Source organism: Stegodyphus dumicola, chromosome 9 (assembly GCF_044657685.1).
Source record: "Stegodyphus dumicola isolate Sdum_Otavi_A_Nest chromosome 9, ASM4465768v1".
NCBI lineage: Eukaryota > Metazoa > Arthropoda > Arachnida > Araneae > Eresidae > Stegodyphus > Stegodyphus dumicola.
Genome location: NC_140776.1, coordinates 114,034,463 through 114,060,401, shown reverse-complemented (window position 1 = coordinate 114,060,401; position 25,939 = coordinate 114,034,463). Strand labels below are relative to the sequence as shown.

Here is a 25,939-nt window from a genome sequence, read left to right as displayed (position 1 = left end):
AGGGCCCGGTATGGTTACAGTTACATGTAGGGATCAATTACAATTATTCAATTACAGTAGCAATTATATTTATATAGAGATCGGACCAAAATGTTGCCAAATGGTCACCTGGTGACTAAATTAGCAGAAAAAAACATTGCCAGCTTGACAATATCTCGCCAATTTAGTGAGATAGCCATTTACCTGTATGTTAAATAGATTTATTTTTATAACCTTATTTTTCTGGCAGAACTTTGCTCTCTTCAGACTTTTCATGTTACAATATACAAAAGCTACAACAATTTTAAACATAACTCCACTAAAATTATTTACATACACACAAAACTCATAACAATACATACAATTCAGCAATTCAAGATGCTCACCTGATGAATATAAAATTTACTTTAACATTCCTTAAAAGTATTAAACTATAAAATACATATACACTTACTTCAATGATATCAACACTATATTCATTACTCGGATCACACTGACTATCAACTGTGCAATGGTTACCATATCGATCTCTAGGTTCAATGAAAAGCTGAGTAGGTATATCTTCACTTCCAACTACTGTGGAACAATGATGGACAAAACAAGTCTTAAGTGGGTCTGGTGGACCTAAGAAAAGTATTAAAAATAAATGTTCTAAGTAAATATGTTATCATCGGTTTCCTACAGCACAATACACACACCTAAACATTTAAGAATCAGTATTATGATACTGAAACAATTTATTCTAGAAAATTACTACATTATCTTTCATTAGGATTTTATTCTTGAAGATAATCAACAAATGCAGCAATTACCATTTCCATGTGGGGAAAAAAAAAAAAAAAAAAAAAAAAACCTGTTTGTTCTTATTTGCTACTTAATCCAAAGCATAATTTATGTAACTATATAGTGTCTACTCCATCCAGGATGCAAATTAAAAATGAAAGTATGTAAATATAAAATAACTTCAAAAAACTTTAAAATGATTATGGCAGTTATAGATTACCTTCAAACTAGCAAAACAATTAATTCGGATTATTATTGTAACCTTTTGAATCAATTAGACGAAAAAATTCGTGAAAGAAGACCCGGATTACAGAAGAAAATCATTTTCCACCAAGATAACGCACCTGCGCATACAGCTCAGAAAACCATTGCTAAAATAACTGAATTGAATTATAAATTGTTGCAACATCCAGCCTATTCACCGGATTTAGCTCCCTCCAACTTCTGGCTCTTCCCACACCTCAAACAATATCTCCGTAGAAAATGATTTTCTTCCAACGAAGAGGTAATAGCTGCCGTGGAGGGATATTTTGCAGAGCTGCTGAAAAACCACTACAGTCAAAGGATCCATAAATTAGAAGACCGTTGGAATAAGTGTATTGAAGTTGAGGGAAACTATGTTGAAAAATAAAGTCATTTTTACAAATAAAAATTGGTTTCTTCATTTTCGTTACACGAACTTATTGAACAACCTGGTATATATCACATTTTTAATGAAATGAAAAATGATTTTGAATGGCGATATATTTTTACATCACAAATATAACCAATAAATAATAGTCTATTATATAAATGCTACAATTTAAGACTACTTTGCTTTACTATGCAGGCTTATAAATGAACATACATAGGCTTATCCTCTAGACAGCCCTCCCCTCCCTAAAATCAAAGAAAAATAAGTTTTTTCTGTAAATTTCCTTTTAGACTTAATTCACAAAAATAACATTTAAACACCAGTGTTTCTAATCTAATTGAACACGTTAATTTGCAATTCACAAAAAATATATCGAGAAATTGCACGTGATATTAAGGAAAGACAAAGCAAAATTATTTAATATCTACACATAATTTACATTTACATACTAATCTATAAATTCTAGCAGTTAATTTACTTTTATTTAAATAGTAATGTAAGCAATTCGTATTGTTATATACATCTCATATAAGGATCTTAAATGTAGAAATGACACATAATGGAAAATATAACCAATTAGTCATAAAAATATGAAATTCGTACCAGGTAAGAATGTTTTAGTAAATGGACTTCCTCTGATATGAGTCATGCCAACTAAAACACATATACAATATTCCCCTGCTCGACGCACAGTGAACTGAACTTTTGCTTTATTTGCATCACAGATTTGTGGTCCCCCAAGTTCTATGCTACAAGCAATCTTGTGAACTCCCTGAGTGACTTCAATAAGAATGTTATCTTCATTGCAAATGGGATACCCTTGACCATTTCTTTGAAAAAACTGGAAGAAAATATAAAAAAATATAAACACGTAGAACATAATGTTAGCTTTGATTGTTCTAATGAAAGAAAAGTTATGTAATATGAGGAAAATAACTTTATGCAATATATCCAGTGGCGAACTTAAAGGGAGTTTGTAGTGGCTGATTAATTCAAACCCTTTCTTAAATTTGTATTTAATCTGCAAACTACCATTCATTTTTGTTTGGAACTAGAATGTATTATTACTGAATGTATGAACACCTTTATAATTAATGGTTTATATACATACCAATTTTCTAACAATGATTTAAAAAAAAAAAAAAAAAAAAAAAAAAAAAAAAAAAAAAATTTGGAATCAAACTCCAAGAAACTTTTTCTAATACTGTAATTCATCACTGCATATTGCACAGTTATAATTATCATTACAAGATCTAATCAAAAATCCCATTTAAATGAATAATTTTGAAATATATCTTGATAAATTAATGCTTGTTATTATTAGTCTCCCAAATCAGAAAGGCTCACCAGCGCTGAACACTGGTAGTTCGGTCCGAGGTTCAAATCCCGCAAACGGGCTGGCTGCATGGACGTTTTTGTGGTTTTCCCCATGTGTAATATGTATACGAGCCAGTTTCCCTTAGAAAGTCCTCCACAAAGGCATCCCTTCCCTTAGGCAGATAGCCCTAGTGTGCTTTACCATAATTAAATAAACCAAACCCAAATCAGAGAGAATATGAGACTGGGAGCATAGAAATTTAAATAGCGGCCATGCATACCAAAAAGAAAGCATGTAGTTTACAGAACAGTTTTGAAATGTGGAGGAATTATCTAGCTTTATACAAGCATTTTGCAATGAAAGATCTGATATTTGCTGATTTTTTTAAAATTTATTCTCATTCCTGTCCGATTGTTTTTTCTGTTTTTGCATAAAGTAAAATATTTTGTTAGAATTTGACACTTTTTTTATAGAATAAAATGGAAGTCTTTTGTTGATTTTTTTCATAATTGATTATAACAATAAACTAATTTAAAAATGTAACATAAAATTAGCGTAAATAAATATAAAATCAAATACTGATTTAGATATCATTCAAAAGCAGTCCTACTTCACAAAAACATTATTTTGATTATTCCCATTTACAATAAAAATTGTAGTAAAATGTGCAAATTTTGAATGCTTAACAGACAAATCATACTTTTCTAGATGTCTGATAGAAATGGTTTAAACATTACATTACATTCTTCAGTTTGAATTTCGTAGAAGCTTTTGAAATTTTTTTTAGAGCAACACTATGAATTATGCTGCAAGACCTGATATTTATGCAGAGTAAAATGGAGGACATGGGAACATGTCCTAGGGCTCCACTTTTAGGGGGCTTAAAAATCTGTCTAATCTGATTTTTGCTGAGGAATTAACTTTTAGGTAAAAATATATTTCAGGGTGTCCCTTGGTGAAAACTGGAGATTTTTTGGTACCATTCCTTTTTACATCCAATGCCCTTCCCAGTAAAATGATGTCCAAAACATAATGCAATAAGACATAATTAGAATAAAAGGTAAAAATTTACAATTGAGTGCTCTTGTTTTTTTGGCAATTCTTTCTTGATGCTAAGATCAGAGCCAACAAGGCACAATTTCAAGGTGGCTGCAACACGAAACCAAAATAACAGGTCAAAGAATTGCACAAACTCTGTGTCATGCACACATCAATCTATTTTCACTTAAAAAAAAGAAAGAATTGCACAAACTTGGCATTGCACACTGCCTTGACTTTGCCCATGTACACATTGATCTAGTTTCACTTAAAAATCGAAGGGGCAACGAATTCTTAACTAGAGCCAAACAATATATATATATATATAAAATATCAATAAACTGAATTTTAAACCAAACAATGAAGTAACATAAAAAAGGAAATACATGTCGTCTCATTATACGCACTACAAAAAGGAAATATTGACGTATCTTATTTAGAAATTTCTCTATCTTCTAGTCTGTGGCACAAAGAACTGCATCAAAAAACTTTCTAAAATTATCCGAACCAGAATATGCATACTGCCTTTACCACATAAATTCACAAAAATAAGAGTAAAAAATATCCTCTGTAGTGCTGGACCGTCGGTGGCATTTCTTCCGAAAATCTCTTTTTATTACACTCCAGATACCTTTGATAGTGTTGATATGAGCTCCAGTTTCCGGATCCTTAAATGTCACTGCACAATTTACTGAGAAATGAACAAATCCATTATCAAAAATATAATCGTACGACTTCCAGCAATTGGATATGACTATTGTTCCAGGTAAAATATTCCCTTGAATTACATCCAACAAAGTTTCGTTTCTTCTGTCCCCTCCCCAAAATAAACTTCCGCTCTCTTGATCTATGCTACCGAACACCCAGTTTCCTACCAGCAGCTATTTTATAATGTAAAGAACAAAATACCACGGTTCGTACACATTCCTGCAAATTAAGTACTTTTAAAGAGTTTTAAGGACCAGTAAATGAAAAAAATTAAGGACCTATTGGCTGAAATGGGAGCCGAATAAATTCAATTAAAATTCAATCAACTTATGTCTGAACTCTGTTTCTGTAATAACCCTCTAAGAATAAAACAGATTCGTAAGTAGGATGCATTCTCATTAATCATAATTTAATTAACATAACTTTAAAACAAATGTGAAAATAAAATCCACTTTATAAAATTTATCAGGTAGCATTAAATATTTTACACGTATAATAGTTGGACATAGTTTGAAAGAAGATTAGGGACATTTTGCTTATGTTTCACTAACAGTTAGCTTTATGTTGATTTTTTCCTTTATGTCTCATTTTGCCATGTACTTAGTCTAGAGGTTTAGTAAATAGCAGGTAGATTTAATGTCAAATGGCATAGACTAAAATAAGAAATAAAATCAAATCAATAATCATAATTGATATAAATTAAGCCAAAATGTCTGTCAAATTTATATCATAATTGATATAAATTAAGCTAAAATTGATATAAATTAAGCCAAAATGTCTGTCAAATTTATATCATAATTGATATAAATTAAGCCAAAATGTCTTCTGTTGCGAATCATACATTTCGCAACAGAAGACTGGCTGTTGCCAGTGCTGCTGCTTGCCTAGAGATCTGTTAATTAGAATAAACCTGAAAGCCTGATGTAGTTTTGAGCTTGGCAAGTTTTGAAAGTTAGTTGTGCTTCATCTGTCTGACGCAGTTAGTGTTATAGCTTCATGTAGAGTTCCTGACATTGTAAGCTAGTTAATATATTTTAAGGTTCCAATAAGCCACTAATGCACCTAGTGATGGGCAACTTTGGTACTTTCTTGTACCCGGTACAAAATACCTGTTACTCAAGTAACCGTTACTTTGAAAAGTACTAAAAACCGATTTCAAGTACCCAGTACCCAAGTAACGATTTGGAGTACCGAAGTAACGAAATACCGGAGTAACGGTTTGCTGTACCGAAGTACCCTAGTAACAATTTGGAGTACCGAAGTGCCCTAGTAATGATTTGGAGTACAGAAATACACAGCTAATGATTTTGCGCTCTGAAGGAACTCTGCCACGTCACCACGTGTTTGATTTTATCTGTATGGACTAAGATTTTGAATAGCAGAAAACATGTCAACTACGGAAGTGTCTGAGGAGCAGGAGAGAACGGCGGGTTGTTTCTGGTGTTGGGTTTGTGTAGATTGTCTTTGATGGCCAGTGGGAGTTGGGAGGATTGGCGCGGGAAGTGGATGGATGAAAACATTTTTGCTTTCGGTTGTGTCTTGTGCGCAGGTGCAGCAAAATCGATGGGTGCTCTATCAATTTCATGAAACGGATCATTCATAAATGATGTCACGCTTGGAGTGGGGGTTAGAGAAATTGGGACAGTTTGTGACAAGGCAGGGGAGAGGGTAACAAGAAGTGTGACATCATATTTTGATTAAAATAAAAATGTTTAAAATCAGCAGATTGAATTTTGAAGTTATTTTAAAATTATTACCAAAATTTGAAGGTATTTCCTTAATTGGGGCAAAAGAAACTTTCATGTGATTTTTTTTTTTTTTTTACTTACATTCCTTTCTTTCCAAAAAAAAAAAAAAAAAAAAAAAAAAACATTCAGAGTTGGTTTTGAGAATAGGGTAGTGGCAGAAATTGTAATTTTATTGCTATTGTGTATTAATTATGTTTTTTGCTGCAAACTTTTCTCTTATTTCATACAAAATAAGTGCACAAATCATTATTATTGTTATATTTACAGATGTCATTAAAACATATAGTTTAAATTTAAAAATAAAGTCTGAAATATGATCTATAACGTAGTGCTACGTTTATGAACTGCAAGTATAAGTTTAAGTAATATTGCGTGACATGTGACAAAGGGGGGAGGGGTATGTTGACACTTTGGGACAAAGAGGGGGAGGGGGGTCCAAAATGTTGCAGAAAAGTGTGACATCATTTATGAACAGCCCCAAACAAGCATAGTTGCGTACTTGAAAAACGTCGGAATATTTTCTTTGTATGATATTGAAGGAAGGGAGAGTACACTGTGTTTTTTTCGGCCGTGCTGTGTTGTGTTGGAGGGAAACAAAGGGAGAAAATCGGAAAATAGAAATTTTGATGCAACACTATACTATGAGTAAAAATGTCGCAATAAATTTAAAATAGAAAATTAACTATAACTAGCTGTGTAGTAACCCGATAGGATGCAGTTTCCTAAGTAAATATCAGAAATTTAATGATTAATCTGTTTTAACATGATATTTTTTATTTATACGGATAAACAACATACCACAGAAGTCGTTTAATACCTTCAATTCGGTAGTAAAGGGCATAGGGATGCATAGGGTCTAGAAATTAAAATAATCACAAACCTTTATCCCACTTATAGATAAGATAATGACCTTCAGTACCACTGCGAAATAAAACTTATTCAAGCTACCAAATTTTAAAAAAGATAAATCTCCCATTCTCTTCTCTCCCCTATGTATATTAAAAATTCTGAATAAAAAAGTAAGATAATTTAAACATTAAATATAACATAAATGACCTTGTGTGTTTAATTGTACAATACTGGCATAAAATAAAATTTACACATTTATTCATATACACATGGTTGAAGAGCTTTTCCACAAAAAAGTTTATACTGTTCCTTTTTAAATTACATTTAGGTTTATTTTAAGTTAAATTTGTACTTTTGGAGATTTGGCACCGTACAATAAACAACAAAATGATTAGAAATATTTTTAAAAACAAAAAATATGATTTTGCATAAACATATATATATTTGATTGCATAAACATATATATATTTGATTTAAAAATTTTGAATTACCTAAAGCACTAGAAAATGAGGTATGTTTTGAAAAGTGAGATAATGTAATATATTTGGATGTACTACAGTAATAAGTAAATTTCAGCAAAATGGTAGAAAATATTTTTAAAAATGCACAATATGATTTTAAAAGGCACATTCAATATATCAATTTTGAATTGAAGATTATCAAAAAACTCTAGAAAATAAGATAGCAAAATGTTTAAAACTGTGAGAGCGCAAAACACAAAAATGCAACAGAATGGTAAAAAATAATTTTAAAACTCAAATTACAGCCAAAGCGCATTCGACATAAGAATTTTGAGTGAAAGATTATTAAAAACACTAGGAAATAAGGCAGCATGTCTTTAAAACTACGAGAATGTAATATCTGGATACTGTAACAGCAAAAAGCAACAAAAATATTTGTAAAATCGCATTATATGAATTCAATAAGTACATTCGATATAAAAATTTAAATTAAAGATGATTTAAACACTAGAAAATAAGATAGCATGCTTTCAATATATGAGAACTTAACACATGTGAGTACAGCTAAGTAAATAATAGAACTGTAGAACGTTATATTACACTAATAATCTAAATACAATTTCAAAATAATATTTTTTTAAGAAATTGACATTTGAATGAAGTAATATTTCATTTAATTAAAACAAATAAAACTTTGATAGGCTGTGCAAAACAATATAAAACTATCAAATTTTTTAACTTTATGGAAATTTTAGGCATTTAATTCCTTCTATTTTTTTTATATAGACCACTTAAAATATGTAACGAAAAATTAAGCATAAAAAATTGATTTCCAGAAACAGTTTTGAAAATAATGCAGCAAAAATAAACATAGAAATAAACATTTTAAGCTGAACTTAAGTTGGAATTTAAGAAGGTCAATAAATGATTAAATATTATATTTGTAATGTAAGAAAATTAGTTGTTTCAACTTCAGTCCACTCAAATGGTTCGCCGATCATTCAGTATTAATCTAGCTTTAGAGAACACCGTTTCGCATGGCACTAAAGTAGCCACAAGGCCTAATTTTTTCCGTGATAATTCATACAAATTAGGAAATACATTTTTATTTATTTTCCACCACTCCAGTGGATCGATTTGCTGGAAAGAAGGGGCTCTTGCAGATATCTTTTCACTTCTGCCGCAGCTTTGTCGATCACCGCGTCTGCTGCGGGAGCTGATGACGTTCGAGAGTCTTTAACTTTACTCTCAAACTCAAACCAAACCGATGATTCGTCTATCTCTTCATCATCCCCTTCCACATCCTCAACAAGATTATGGGTAGTTTGTATAGCTACCGATAACTCACAGATAATATCACTTTCAAATTTTTTGGCGACATCACATTTGAGCCCCAATTTTTTTATTCGGGGGGTCAAGGAAAGCGGCATGAGCAATGTCTTCTCTTGAATCGATAGTTGTAAATCTATTACCCAATTCACGTTGTAGTACTAGTACCACATTTTGTACTTGTTCATTAACACTTTTAATAAGCAGATTTTCACAGATTTTTTGTTTGAAGTCCACTGATTAATACAGGCGCCATAGATGCTGACAAGTATTTTTCCGAACTCAACTCAACTCGCAAGTCACCTTTTCAAAAGGTTTCAAAACGTCACAAAGTTGTTGGACACTTTCCCATTCTGGCACATCAAGAGCCTCTGGGGGGTCGTTCATCAGACCCATTGTAGAACGAATAGCGTCTTTCAGTTCAAGGAAACGTTTTACCATATAAAACGTGCTGTTCCAACGAGTCTTCACATCTAAAATGACTTTTAAGTCTTTTCTCTCCTGGCTAGAGCACAGATATTTTCGCAGATTTTTTTGCAGCGATATTACTTCTCCTGTAAATTATCACAATATCACTAATTTTCGTTAGAAGGTCGTTAACCTCATTTAGAGAATTTGTGACAGCCAAATTGAGAGAGTGTGCAATGCATCCTAAATGTTTTAACTTTAGTTCGCTGTCGATAACGTTAATCATATTTTTGGCATTGTCAGTATTAAACACACTTTTTCCATCGAAAAATATGGTTAGCAAATGTGTATGATATTTTCTGCAATATTTTTGGCTGAATGACGTTCATCAAAAATTGAACAGTCAATCAGTACCGTTTTCCTTTGCATGTGCTCGTCAATAAAATGGCCTGTTACGGCCATGCAACTTTCAGCCTTTTGGTTGCTCCAACAGTCTACAGTCAAACAGATATTTTGTACAGCACTAAAAACCTTTTTCTAAACTATTCTTTTTTTCTTCATAAGCAGCAGGAAGCAAGGATTTAGAAACCGTTTTCCATGAAGGTAAGGAATAGGTTGGATTCACAGCCTTTGAGTATTCTCGGAATCCCTCAATTTCTACGATACTTATTGGTTGTAAATCCTTACATACCATTTTGATTAGTGCGCGATCGATTACTTTTTTTTTTTTTTTTATGTACATCCATCGTATTTCTCAGGACAAACTGCATTATGCTGGACTGGGATTTTTGTGAAAATACACCAACAATATCACAAGCACTGTTGTGTACCTAAGTTGTGTAGTCTGCTGGGATGTGCATGGTTGCCCACCATCTACAGGGCTAGTGACGACAGAACAGGCTGGAGCGGTATCAATATCATCAACATCTTGATTCGGCAAAGTGCGTTTCTCATGCAGATTTACACAAGGATGCTTCCTTTGCAAATGTTTTTTTAAATTTCCTGTTGAACCACCTTTGATGGGTAAAAGGTCTTTACAAATGTCACACATAACTTTTTCGTCTTCATTAGTATAGGAAAAGTGCTGCCAAACCAAGCTGAATTTCCTTTTCTTACTAGACATTTTGTAATTCGATTTTTTTTTTTTTTTCTGAGGCGTAAGAAACTGATAGAGACTAAGCAATTCTATAACGTACCGATACTCACCAGTACGAGACAAGAATGAATTTTATGGGAAAAGTGACGAAGTTGGGAGATGGCCATCAGCATCGTCAGATAAGCATAAAAAAAATTCTATTAATGACTTCCACTGTTCACTCCAGCTGCAAATTCTAAAATCAGCAATACGCTGTGAAAAGGGTAAGTGCAATATCGCCTAATGATTCTATTAATCGGCATGAAAGAGCAAAAAATGCAAAGGAAAAAAAAGAGAGAGACATGTATGTTTACATAAACATGTCCGAATAATTTCCGGTGTTCCATTTGACAGTTCCCCCCCCCTCAAATAAGCTCCAGAGGGAGTTAAAAAAAAAAAAAAAAAAAAAAAGGGAAGATTCGGACTGCCAGGTCAAAGTTCACCTCTCTTCCTATCGGAGGAGCATCATCACGTCCTGGGGGGTAAAGCAGGTGTTGACAATCCTGTGTTAGACATGTGACCTGGGTTTAGTTTTTGGCGAGATGAAAATCTGTTTTTAGAAGGGGGAAGAATTATCATAAGTGGGTCAGTTATCTTTGTTCTTTCATTAGAAAAGTTTAAAATTGCATCTGTATTTTATGTTGATTGGCTTAGTGATCCACTAGATGCTGTGACATTTTCTGAAGTAGGTACAGCGGGATAAAAGAGGATCATATTTATTTAAAAAGGATCATATGATTTACATTGCCCTATTAAGCAAGCAAACGAAAAATATTTTTCATGATTTATGCTAAAAATATGTTGAGGAAAAGGAAGAAATCTAGTTGGTAGTTGATTCCATTCACCAATCCAACAACAGCAACTTACCAAATCAATCATTTCAGATCCACGCAGTTTTTTTCCTACAAACGATGAAAAATTAAAACATGCACAATTCGGATTGCAAATCATCTAGCGCTCCCCTCCTTTTCCCTCCTGACTATACCGACTCCAATCACAAGCGAGCAATGCCGGCGACAGTGACTCCAACTGCTACTATCTCCCCCCCACACAACGAACGGCCTTTCGAAAAATTTCCACTATTTCACACTCGTCCTCCCGCAGACACGAAGGCAATTAATTATACTACCTCAAACTCTAGTCTCCGTGACGAAGAGAACGGAAGCTTCCCCCTTTCACGTTTGTCTTCCATGCCCTATTTCAAGGTCATTCAGGCTCAATAACTCTATTGTCGTAACAAATTCAAATGTTAGAGGCAATTGCACAAAGATAAATAATTACAAATTATCAGAGCTGGCAGAAACTAATGCAATATCCAAGTGGAAGACAAAAGCACTCTGTCTCAGTCCCAAAACCTCAGTTTAAAAACTGTCTGATTTGCATTATGGTGAGGAAATGGAAAGGGGAACTTATACTAAAGGCTAAATTTATAAACTGCTTAATTTGCATAATAATAACTGTACATATCATCAAAGAATAATTTTCTTCCTCTTTATGCATTCAGTTTCTTTCTTCAAATCGTTTCCTCTTCACTTTAGAAGTTTTGGAATTAATTAAAGATTTCTGTTATTCTAAAAAAACACATGCACTTACTTAGAATGTAAAAAACAAGCTCATAAATATGAAATGATGTATAGTAAGGGCTGGTTTCAGGGCCGAAGAGGCAGAATTTTTAGAATTTAGTGACACACCGAACAACAAAATCTAGAAATGGAAAAACTTTTAGAATTTAGGACAGGCACTGGAAGCAGAATTTAGGATCCACGGAGATTGCATCAGGTGGGAAAATGTTTTGTGTCAGCCCTGTGTATGATCCACTGAGACATATGAGGAGAATCTTTTAAATCGTCAGTTTTCAATTTCTTTATTAATAGAAAATTCTTTTTTATAAATGCCTGTCCATGCAAAAAGAATACAGTCAAAAGTCGTTAATCCGAACTCGTCGGGACTTCGGCGATTATGGATTATTGATTCTTCCGGATTATAGATCATCACTTTAAATCGGGTAAGATGGCATGCAGAAATTATAAAATTAAAAATATGAAACCGCAATTTATGAAATAAAGAACAATTATGATCTAAAGGGTATCAAAATAAAAAATAAAAAAAAAATAAATAAATAAATAAAAAAAAAAAAGCTTAACATTTATTTGTTTACTTTATTAAACATTTTTTTTCAATGTAAGTTGTTTCGTTTTATGTGATAATATTTTCTCTTTAATTCTACAATAATTCTACAGACAGACATAATTTATTCTTCAGTTACAAAGTTCCGCTGTTCAAGTCCTATAACTGCTGTGTCGACAATACCGACTAATTTGTCAATCGAAATTTTTTCGTTTTCAATAACCTCTGTGTCACTTTCTTCACTATCGGAAGCGAATTATAATGACGAGGAATTTGATTTAAATCATATCAAAGATGGAGTACATTGACATGAAATACAACATTTAGTAAGGAATTATAAGCCAAATAAAATAAAAACATCTGCTCTGAAGATAAGGATAGTGCTGACAGATCAGTGCGCCGTGGTGTCTCCCCCGCAGAGCAGCCTGAAATTGATAAACAGATTTCGGAATGGTTAGAGAAAAAATGGATATGCCTTTATCCATTTTTTGCAGCAATTCCACTTCTTGTTTAATGGACTTCGAAATATACTTTCGCTTTGTAGATCCTTTACATATTAGTAAATATATATCGGAAATTCTATTTGACATAATCGAAAGTTCAAGCTTAATTTTATAAAATTGCTCTAACAGTCTGCAAAAAATAATAAGCCGGAACCAATTCGAAGATTAACGAATAATGCAATCTGCAACATGAACTGAATTAGATAATTTTAGCTTAGTTTATACCGTCCGTTATACATTAAACGCGCATGCGTAAACGTATTATGTTGGCTTTAGTTTTCCACATGCAAATTTTGATCAGAGGTCAATCAGCGGTAAGCTAACGTGGTTGCCGCTGATTGGCTGATGACGTCAAGATCAGCGGGTTGGCCGAGTATTATATATATGTACGCCGGTATCGGCGAATGTCTTGTTCTCTTGTGTTATTATGAGTTAACATAATGCTAGTTTGCTTTCAATCAAATGATTTTAAATGTAAAGGCAACTGTGTTAGCTCTTTTATTTTAATTTACAGAATAAAGCATGAATTTTATTTAGATTAGTCTTAGCTTTATTTAAGGGAAGCAAAATATGCTTTGCCTTTATAACCACTGCCAACAGGGTTATGGGATCAGTGCCAACAGCTAATCGATCATCCAGTTCAACTCAGCATTGAAGGAATGTAGGTGAAGAGGGCCGTTATCCACAAAAAGAAGCTGACCTGTCTTAGAAGTTTGTTCAAGTTGTTGTGCTCACACTTAATTGAAGATGTCATTACTACCTGAAGGTTTTGAGCTGTTAAACCATGACGACTGGGATCGATGGAAAGTTGACATGAAAATGCTGTTACTGGATAGAAATTGTCGGAGCTTCATAGATGACAAAGAAGAAGAATTAGATACAAGTGCAACAAGGCGTGAAAAGCAGGATTTCACACTGAGAGAGAGCAGAGCCTTCACTACATTATATTATGGAATTAAAACTGAGTTCAGGCAGCTGATACAAGAATGTTCAAGTGCTAAAGAAGCATGGGAAGTTCTACAGAAGCAATTCGAACTCAAAACAAGAGCAAGGATAATTCAGTTACTGGATGAATTTTTTAGTATTAGATATACGCCAAATGAAGAAATAGGATTATTCATCGCGAGGATAAGAATGACTGCGAAGAAGTTGGCTGAAGCTGGTCACAACTTGGCAGATCTTTTTAAAGGATTTCAGGAAATAAGGAGATTACTCCCGGAATACTTTGGCATTGTACAGTTGATCTCTAGGTGGAAGGGCGAAGATTTTACGCTGGAAAGAATTGCTGAAGAACTGGTAAGGAAAGAAAGCCGACTTCGCCAGGTAAATGCTGATTTAGAAGACAGCAAGGTAAGCGTGTTTAATACTATTGATTCAAATGCAGGGAAAGATAAAGTTGAAAATAAAACTAAATCTAAGAAAAAGATGGGGAATATGAGAATAGGACCTTGTTTCAGATGTCATAAGTTTCGGCATTTAATCGCTCAATGTAAAGAAAATGTAAGTAAAAATCAGAAGTTTAAAATAGACAATAAAAATGGACAGTTTAAAGATGAAGAATTAATGTTAGTAGAAAATTATGTAACAACTACAGATAAAGGAGGTAACACAGATAAATTTAATTGGGTCATAGATACTGCAGCTATAACTCATTTCTGTAATAATAGAAATTTAATGACAAATTTTGAAGAAATAAACGATATACGTATGCCTTTAGCTGTAGGAAATTGTGAAAGTAAAGTACAGTCAAAAGTCGTTAATTCGGACACCCGTAATCCGGAATGATCTATAATCCGGACCTCAAAGCTACAAACTTTCTGCACATGCGTCGCGTTCACGCATGCGCACAGGCGTTTACGAGAGCGCGTAAGACTGTTACGGCTGCGAATATGTTTGTGCGCATGCGCGTTTAAATTTAATGGAGTTATACGCTAAGCTAAAGTTATCTAATTCAGTTAATGTTGCCCATTGCGTTGTTCCTTAATCTTCGAATTGGATCCGGCTTATTATTTTTTGCAGACTGTTAGAGCAATTTTATAAAAGTAAGCTTGAACTTTCGATTATGTCAAATAGAATTTCCGATATATATTTACTACAAAGCGAAAGTATGTTTTGAAATCCGAAATCTGTTTATCAATTTCACGTTGCTCGGCAGAGGGGGGGGGCAAAAACGTCATTATTAGATTATGATAGATTAGAAAGATTATGCCAAATAGAATTTCCGATATATATTTACTAATATGTAATTTGTATCTACAAAGCGAAAGTATGTTTTGAGATCCGAAATCTGTTTATCAATTTCACGCGGCGGATTGGAAGTTGATCTGTCAGCACTATCCTTATCTTCAGGGCAGATGTTTTTATTTTATTTGGTTTATAATTCCATACTAAGTGTAGTATTTCATTATGTCTTTGATATGATTTAAATCAAATTCCTCGTGATTATAATTCGCTTCGGATAGTGAAGAAAGTGACCCAGAGGTTATTGAAAACGAAAACATTTCGATTGACAAATTAGTCGGTATTCTCAACACAGCAATTATAGGACTTGAACAGCGGAACTTTGTAACTAAACAAGAAATTATGTCTGTTTAATAGAATTAAAGAGAAAGTATTATCACATGAAACGGAGCAACTTACATTGAAGGAAATGTTTAATAAAGTAAACAAATAAATATTAAGCTTTTCTTTTTGTAAATTTTGATACCCTTCAGATCATAATTCTTCTTTATTTCATAAATTACTGTTTCATATTTTTAATTTTGTAATTTCTGCATGCCATCTTACGCGATTTAAACTGATGATCTATAATCCGGAAAAATCGATAATCCGGAATCGCCGAAGTCCCGACGAGTCCGGATTAACGACTTTTGACTGTACTAGGAAAGGGTACCATCAAATTTGCAGTAAAAGTAGGCAATCGAATAAATTGGATTGAGTTAGATAATGTGTTACATAATCCAAATCTAAGAAGAAATTTATTATTGGGAGCAAGGTTAGAAAAGGCAGGAGCTCATTTTGTGATTTCAAAAGGGAACATGTGGATATACTTTAATAATTGGGATAGATTATGCTACGCTAAACGATATGACGGACTTTATCACGTAAAACAATTTAGATATGCAAGAGATAGTAAAGAGGTTGGTTACGGTACAGAAATTGGAAGGTTAAATAAAGTAGACGATGCAATGCTATGGCATCGGAGATTTAGCCACGTAAATTTTGATTATATTAAGAAAACTAGTGAGAATCAAAGCGTGAAAGGGTTACCAGAAATTGGAAAACCAATGGAGAGGTGTGAACCGTGTATTATTGCTAAATCTAGTAGCATAACTTTTACGACTGTTCCGAAGAGATCGGATAAACCATTGCAGTTGGTTTATTTGGACGTCTGTGGTCCACTACCAGTTCCATCTAAGGGTGAGAGTAAATATTTCCTTGCTATTGTAGATTAGTAACAGTGTATTGTATGAAAAATAAAAATGAATCGTTCTACAACTATCATAGGCAAATGGAAAGACTGACGAATAGAAAATTAATTAATAAGTATATGCACCGATAACGGTGGGGAATTCTGTAACAGGCAATTCGAAGGGTATTTAGCTGGAAATGGAATTAGTGTTGAACGCACAAACGCGTACACCCCAGAAGAGAATGGTGTGTGTGAATGTTTTAACCGAATGGCATTAGACACAGTTAAAGCTATGCTTAATGATGGTAAAATGGGAAAAGAATGGAGGGCAGAAGCTCTTGGCTGTTTCGTACATACGTGGAACAGAGTATGTCATAAAAGCAACTGAACCCCTTATGAAATGTTCCTAAATAGAAAACCCAGTGTTGTTTATTTTAAAATATTTGGTTGTAAAGCCTGTGTTGGCGTGCCAAAACAGATTAGAAATAAATTACAAATGAGGTGCAAAGAAGGAATCGGTAGGATATGCGAAGGAAACTAGGGGTTATAGGATATGGCTGCCAGAAGAACGCAGATTAATAGAAACCTGTAATGTGAAGTTCGATGAAAAACTTAATGCAGCAAATGACATCCTGCAACAGAAATCAAAAACTAAGTTTAAAAGACTAGAGGAATCTGAGCTATTAGCAGAATCAGATAAAAAACAAGAAACTTCTAGAGAAGAAATAAAGTTGTCAGATGAAAGATCTACTCCGAAAGAAGTATCAGACTTAAACTGGCAAAGAAAAGCAGTTAAAAGGCCAGATGGAACACGTACAGACATATATTATTATGTAGAGGGAACAGACACAGTTTTAGATCCTATAATGATATTGAAAAGTATTGTGACGCAAGAAATATTAAATTTGAAAAAGATAAGTTAGTGGAAAAAACGAATACTCGGGGAAAGTTAATTTTGTAGAACAGGAGACTAGCTCCCTGTCTGAAGAGGCAAATTCCGTAGAAATTGTTATCCCACAAAATTTTAAAGCACGAAAACCAGTAAATGCCGAAGAATGGGATAAGGCAACGAAAGAAGAAATTGACACCATGAAGAAAAGAAAGGTTTGGGAATTAGTCGAAAAGCCAGAAAATAAAACTATGATAGGAAACAAATGGGTCTATACGCTAAAAAGAAATGAAAAGAATCAAGTGGTAAGATACAAAGCACGTTTAGTAGCACAGGGATTCAGGCAGAAAAGAGGTGAAGATTTTGATGACTGTTTTGTAGTAAATTTTTCAATCATAAGAATATTTTTCACTATCCTGGTATGTTTATATGTATGGACTAATTGTCAGTTAGATGTAAAGAACGCATATTTATATGCAAACCTAAATGAGAAAATATATATGACCCAACCAGAGGGATTTATCGAAGAGGAAAATAAAGTGTGTTTATTACACAAGGCCATTTATGGTCTACATCAAAGCAGCCGTGAATGGTTTTGTGAATTTGAAAGTACTTTAAAAAATCTACATTTTAAGAAAATACAATGGTGTTATTTCTACAATCCATAGTTCTATTTTTGGGAGAGCTTTCGATTTGTATATTCGATTCAAATCATTACTTCAATTAAGTCTTAATGACTTTTATTTACACACATCTTTTATATTACTATATATACATAATTCGAGATTAATTTCAAATGAAAAGATGGGGATTATCCCCCCTTTGTATTAAATTTTATCGAGAGAAATCGAGTGAGCGACCACTCTCTTCCAAGTTCATTTTTCGACTCCCCGTTGCCACTGGCTGAAGAGAAACTTTCGCTCATTTCTCGTTCGAGTTGTAACATTTCTCCCACCTTTTGATTTTTGACAAAGTATGAAAAAATCAAAACAATTGTGAAATGAAAATTGGAATACGAATATAAGATGAGTAGTTTAAATCTTACCAAAATCAACAATTTTATCTAAGCGTAACAAATAACTTGAATATTTTAAACCTACTTAATATTCTGCAAACTTACATTCTTAAACAACAGGCAAAAAATTCTTTTCTGAAAAATACTAGTAAAGAGATTAATTCACTAAACTGGAAAATCAAATTGTATACAAAATTTAAATTCAAAGAAAGGAATAAAAAAAAACAAATAATAGTGGTACTGAAAACAAAATTAAACTAATTAAAGTTTTTTGGTTTCACAATTTTTCTGCTATATCTACTAAATTGAATGTTTTTATCAGAATTTTCAAGTTCACGGTTTTTGGTATCAATTACTAAATCATTCATTTTACCAGTATTTCTTGAAGATATGGATGATTCAGTAGCTTTAAGCTCGAAGATAGATTCTTTATTGTCTATCTCCATTGGAAATACTCTTTGAACTGGTCTTAACAGTTCACCACTAGATGTTTTTAATTTCACCACTCTGATGTTGTCTTTTCCTGGGTATGTTTCGATCACACGACCCATAGGCCAGTCTGTTCTTTTCCTTTTATCGTCCTCTACAAACACTAAATCACCTTTCTTGACGGTACAGTTTTTGGTCGATGTACTAACATACCAGGATACTCATCTCTAAATCTTTTATGAAATTCCACACGTAACTTTTGGTGGTATCACCATCTTTTCGATAAGTTGATTTTATCCAAACTGTTCAGATCCGGAACACCTTCAATTTGCAAATCCTGAATAAACATAGATGGAGTGAGTGCACATAAATCGGTGGAATCTTCTGACTCGTATGCTAATAGTCTGGAGTTGATATTTGCTTCTGCATCACATAGGATAGTTAACATTTCTTCATATGATAGCAATGCTTTTCCCAGGACTCTTCTCAATAATTTCTTGATCATCTGAATCAGTCTCTCCCACCAGCCGCCCTACCATGCTGCAGTTGGTGGATTTAACTTCCACTGAATTTTCATTATCGAAGAACTTCTGATAATTTCATTCCAGTCAACAGATCGGAGTAAATTCCTTGCCCCTACAAAATTTGTGCCATTATCACTGTATACTACTCTAGGCCGTCCTTTTCGTGCTATGAATCTTCTAAATCCGAGAAAAAATCCATTAGTCGATAAGTTTTCAATTAATTCTAAATGAACCGCATGATAAACTCCACAAGTAAAAAGCAAGATCCAAGCTTTTCTATTTTCTTTTAAATAAAGTGGTCCTGCTACATCAACACCTGTCACCTCAAATGTATAAGCATCTCTGACTCGATCTTCTGGGAGAGGACAAGGCACTGTATCAAGAGCTTTCACCGAGTGTCTCTTGCACCGAACGCACTTCGATATGAATCCTTGTATTGTTTTTCTTCCTTTTATTATCCAAAATTTTTGACGAATATTGGTCAAAAGAACTTGAGTACCAGCATGTAAAAGTTGTAAATGGTAGTCTTGTATCATTCTTTCTACTAATTCATGTTTGGCTGGAAGTACAATGGGGCACCGGAAGTTCATCATCATGTCTTCTCAAAATCTTCATTTTCAACCTTATAATCCCTTCTTCATTTCTGAAAGTAAAATGTCCCTTCAACTGTTCTTCACTACAGAATGCTTCTTGTTGAACGATCTTCACTAATTTCTTCTCAGCAATGCCCAATTCTTCGACACTCAGGGTTTTGCTATAATTTCTTCCTCCATGTCTACAATTATTATGAATCTTAAAATCCAAGAAATCATTCTCACAATTTTAAAGTAACTTGAAAAGTAAATCAGATACCATTTTTCAGCGGTGATATTAGCCAAAGTCGAAATAATGTTCTTTCGCTTTTCTTTCATAATTTCTTCTTCCTTAGTAATCACTTCCCTAGTTGGCCACTCTTCATCGTTCTTCATAAGCCATTCTGGCCCTTGCCACCAGGGAGATTTCACAAAATTCTTAATCGAACACCCTTGTGACGGTATCCTGGAATGTGACGCCATTCAGATTCTGATGACGATTTTCGTATCTCCTTTACTCTATTTGCGACAAATGGCGCCCAATGGTCATCTCTTTGGATCCAAGAAAGTCCAGTACTCAAATCTGTCCAATAGTTCCTTGCATCGTTGTCTAATTTGAGTGTTTGTAAAGCAAGAGCTGCGAGTCTGACTCCTATATAGCAGGTTAATAATTCTAGACGATTTATGGTCATTTTTCTTAATGGACTCACTCTACTTTTAGCTAGAAGAAAATACACCAATACATTTTCACTTGTTTCTTTTCTAAAATAAATCACACATCCATAGGCTTGTTTACTTGCGTCACAGAACGTATAAAGACTAAGACTTTCATTTCCATTTATATCCAAAGCCCTTGGAATTCTAATACAGGATAAAAGTGACAAATCATCAATCCACAAATAGAACTCTTTTCCTAAGTCTTCGGGTATATTTGTATCCCAACCAATTTTTAACAACCATGTCTTTTGTATGAGTAGTTTAGGTGTTAGCATTATAGGGCAGAGAAAACCCATGGGGTCAAAAATGCGATGTACCGCAGACAATATATTTCTTCTAGTAAGATTCACTGGTTTGTAAGTATCTGTCTTCACCTCACAGAAAAGGCTATCATCTTCCTTATCCCACAAAATTCCCAATACAGGAGTAGGTTCTATACTGTCCTCAAATTTCAAAAGAGAAGTGTGCTCCCACCCTCTCAAATCGAATGACGCAGAATTTAACATCTGTTTCGATTCCTCGATGAATCGCGTAAGTGTCTCTTCATCAGGAACAGATGTAATGCAATTATCTACGTAGAATGATTCTTTTAAATTTTCCGCTGTTTCAGGGTATTTAGACAATTTTAGATCAATGTGATGGCTTAATACAGCAGCCAATAAAAAGAGACTGCAATTCAATCCAAAAACAACGCGTTTATGTCTAAAAACTCTAAGTTCCTCTTTGTCAAAGTCTTTCCACCATAAAAATCGTAAGAAATCTCGATCACTCTTATTCACTGACATTTGCAAAAATGCCTTTCTTATGTCTGAAATAACCCCTATTCTATTCTTGCAAAATCTTAAAATTATAGGAATAATTTGTTCCAGCAAATATGGACCCTTTTCAAGGCAATCATTACGTGAGCGTGAATTTTTGTCTTTACAGGAAGCATCAAAAACTGGTCGCAATTTCGTGGTCGAAGTTTCTTTGAATACCCCTTTATGTGGTAAATAGTGACACTGATTATTCATTTCGTGTTCAGGGATTTCTTCTATAATTCCTTCATTTAACCAATCTGTGAAAACATTTTCGTAATCCTCGAATTTGCCCTTTTGTATCAACCGGTGTGTCATACTGTTTAAACGCTGTCTAGCAATATCGAAATTTTGACTTAAACAGTCCTTTTCTGTTACCCAAGGCAACTGAACCTCATATCTTCCCTCTTTAAAGGTAACAGTTTTGTTAAAATGATTCAATGCGGCAATTTCCATTTCCTTTCTACATTTTGTTTCAACAGGGTCTTGAATCCCCAATAAATCTAATTTCCACAAATTTTCAATCTTCAATGTGTGAATTAATAAAGAAAACACTGCGACGGCATTAGTCACATTTTCCTTATCGTCGATATCAATAGATAATTTTCCCATTAAAATCCAACCCATTTTGGTTTCCATTGTAACTAATGATGAGTTCAAACATTCAATTTTGCCTTTTACTAATTTCCAATAATTATCAGCTCCAATGAGTAAAGATACGTTGTTGTTATCTAAAGATTCGTGATCAACATCCGCTAAAATTATAAATTATTCCCCTATCTTTTAACAACTCTTTAATATTTTGCGGAGGATAGTCTAGCTCAGCATTCAATATTTCATTAGTCTCTAAAACCTGAATAATTAATTCCTGGTTATTGAAAATGTTTTTTATTTTTACTTCTACTCGCGCACAGTTCTGTTTGGTAGGCATTTGAGATCCGAAAGTATGAATCATTATTTCTTCCCTTCCCACGACTTTTAATCCCAGTTGTTTAGACAGACGTTTCTGAATATACGAGCGTTGACTAGCACTGTCAAATAAACAACGAACTAATTTATTGCGTGACCTACTTTTAAGTTCTACTGTCGCTGTCCGTAAAAATATTTTATTACTACCGATGCTAATGTGATTGCACGCTGAATTTTCTACAAATATCTATTTCTTTTGATTGCGATGCTTTGGTTTTTTCTCATTTTTGTAACAAAGGGTTGCATTATGTTTTTTGTGGCAGTATACACAAGAGTTTTTCTCAGAACAATAAAAAAATCGATGACCTTGAGCCACACAAACATAACAACGACCTTGTAATCACAGTACATTTCGTTTTTCATTTACACTTTTCACTATTATGTGTGTTATTTTTGCAACAAATACAGTTTTCTTCTTTTATGGAAGCTAATAATTCTGCCGTCGACGAGGGGCTAACTTTAAACTTATTGTTTGTGTATTTATAATTACTTTTGTGTTTGTCGAAGTGTTTATTCTTTCCATTCAATGGAACGAGTTTCGGTTCCGGTTTGTTAACTGCGTACGTTTGTTCGGGGCATTCAATTTTGTTTTTCAAAAAAGCAATTAAACCTATAACATCAGATTCCTCTTTTGGATCACGCTTTCGGTGATATTCGAGAATCAAATCATGAGGCAATAATTTCAATAATATTGGAATTAAGAAGTGCTCGTACGAACCTGAAGTTACTCCTAAATTACTTAAGCTTCGAATATTTATTTCACAAACGTCGTGTAATCTTCTTAGTGCATTTAAGTTAGAAGAATTTTTAACTGGTTCTATGTCCAAAAGATTATTCATATGTGATTTTATAATTTTCTCTGGTTTTCCAAAGCGTTTTTTTAAAAGTTCTAAGCACAAATCGTAATTGCGTTCGGTTAACTAAAATCCTTCAACGACTTTATATGCTTGCCCTATCAATAACGATTTCAAGTATACGAATTTTTCAATCTTGGTTAACGCTTTGTTCTGATCAATCGCAGCTTGAAAACTGTTAAAAAATTCTAACCATTTTCCTGCATCTTCTGAGAATTTTGTTATATTTAACTTTGGCAATTTCATAGCCAATGACGATACATTTATTTCAGAAATGGAAGTGTTCAAAGAATTTGCATCTGATGCATTTTTCACAGACAAATTTTTATTACATTTATTTAATCTTATTTTAATTCTAAACTTTGCAGACATTATTTGTTAATTGTATTTATCACTTGCAGAAATATCTTTTTCAAATTCTTTAGCAACTTTTAACTGAGTTTCGATTTGTGAATTCAACATATTCAACGTGTTTTCTCTTTCGATAATTGTTCCATTCATCTCCTGCAATTCCTCAATGTTTGTGTTTTCGATATTTTCTGATAATAAAGCTTCTATTTTTGTAATTAATATCGTAACGCTACTGCGTTCATTCGCACATTTCTGCTTCAGTTTGTCTAAAGCTTCCATGTTTAAAATTGACTAATCACAATATTGAAACTCAGTTTTTTTTCCAAATTTTCAAAGAAAAAGGAATTGCTTACCTGTTTACAGGTAATCCATCTGCTAATCTTCGAAATTCTAATCCAAAAGTCCCTTGGTGAAGGCACCACTAAAATATGTTATTTCTACAATCCATAGTTCTATTTTTGGGAAAGCTTTCGATTTGTATATTCGATTCAAATCACTACTTCAATTAAGTCTTAATGACTTTTATTTACACACATCTTTTATATTACAATATATACATAATTCGAGATTAATTTCAAATGAAAAGATGGGGATTATCCCCCCTTCATATCAAATTCTATCGAGAGAAACCAAGTGAGCGACCGCTCTCTTCCAAGTTCGTTTTTCGACTCCCCGTTGCCACTGGCTGAAGAGAAACTTTCACTCATTTCGCGTTCATGTTGTAACAAATGGTGTAATTGTGTTTATAAGAGTTCAAATGTAATTCTCTTGTTATATGTAGATGATATTGTGATTTTTAGTAGAGATCAATATAGTATAGATAAAGTAATTTTACAGCTGAGTAAGTTTTTTGATCTTAAAGTATTAGGCAAAACTAAAACGTTACTTGGAATTGAATTCTTAGAGAATGAGAATGGGGTTTTTATACGTCAGCAAAAATATATCGAAGAAAATTTTGAAAAATTTAAACATTTCCAGATACCAATAACTTCACTTCCCATAGCTAAAAGCACTATTCTTACAAAATTAGATTGTTCATCTACAAGTGCAGAAATTGCAGAAATGCATACATTACCCTTTAGAAATCTGTTAGGATGTTTAGTTTTTGTAGCTAACAGGACAAGGCCTGATATTACATATGCAGTGAATATCTTATCACAATTTCAGGAGAATCCTGGAATTAGGCATTGGGAAGCATTGTTGAAATTGCTTGGTTATCTCAATAGTACTAAATTATATAAGTTAAACTTATCGAAGATCAAAGATCTAAATTTACATTGTTATTCAGATGCTGATTATGCAAGTAATAGAGATGACTGTGTGTCCATAGGAGGATTTATATTATATTTAGATGAAGTACCGGTAATCTATAAAAGTGTTAAACAAAAATGTGTAAGTTTATCAACCATGGAAGTGTAGTATATCGCCTTATCTGAAGCAGCGAAGGAATTAATGTGGACGAAAAATGTTTTACAAGATGAAATTTTAAAGTTTAATTTAAGAGAGTGTAAACTATTTTGTGATAACAAGTCTGCCATTGATTTTTCTAGATCGGCAATAGAAAATCGCCGAACTAAGCGCATAGACATAAAATATCACTTTGTTAGAAGATTAGTAAATGATGGAGTGTTTGACCTTGAATTTATCACCAGTAAATTAAATACTGCCGACTTATTTACAAAAGCAGCGACTGCTGTTAATTTAAGAAAGTTTTGTTTAGATGTTTTCAGTGTTTAAAGACAATAAGTGTTTTCGTATAATAGAACTGAACTTCTGTGTATTTGCATGGGGAAAAGAGGGCCATTTGTTGGCTTTAGTTTTCCACATGCAAATTTTGATCGGAGGTGAATTGGCGGTAAGCTAACGTGGTTGCCGCTGATGTCAAGATCGGCGGGTTGGCTGAGTATTATACATATGTACGCCAGTATCGGCGAATGTCTTGTTCTCTTGTGTTATTATGATTTAGTTTGCTTTCAATCAAATGATTTTAAATGTAAAGGCAACAGTGTTAGCTCTTTTATTTTAATTTACGGAATAAAGCATGAATTTTATTTAGATTAGTCTTAACTTTATTTAAGGGAAGCAAAATATGCTTTGCCTTTATCACCATTGGCAACATTATGCGCATGCGCAAATGCATATTCGCAGCCATGAAGGTCTTATGCGACGCATAAGGTCGTAAAGGTCCTACGCGACGCGCCAACGTGACGCATGCGCAGAAAGTTCGTAGCTTGAGGTCCGGATTATGGGTGTCTGAATTAACGACTTTTGACTGTACAAACATTTTTGATATTTTCCATATTTGTGTCAAGTGAAAAGTTGAGAAAATAAAGGGAAGATAAAAATGTTAAGAAAAAGACTTCTAGTATCAGAAGTACAACATTCAAACA

At 33.4% G+C, this 25,939-nt stretch overlaps 1 protein-coding gene across 3 annotated transcripts in view; it reads right to left on the bottom strand.

The window, feature by feature from the left end:
* The window catches only part of LOC118195955 (apoptosis-resistant E3 ubiquitin protein ligase 1), a 164,320-nt gene that overhangs the window by 97,220 nt on the left and 41,161 nt on the right, over nucleotides 1-25,939 (bottom strand). For all 3 annotated transcript variants that reach the window (XM_085823943.1, XM_085823944.1, XM_085823945.1), the window contains 2 exons: nucleotides 2,000-2,237; nucleotides 434-603 (listed from right to left, as the gene is read on the bottom strand). In XM_085823943.1, coding sequence (XP_085680069.1) covers nucleotides 434-603; nucleotides 2,000-2,237 — 408 coding nt within the window. The remainder of the gene's footprint in view (nucleotides 1-433; nucleotides 604-1,999; nucleotides 2,238-25,939) is intronic.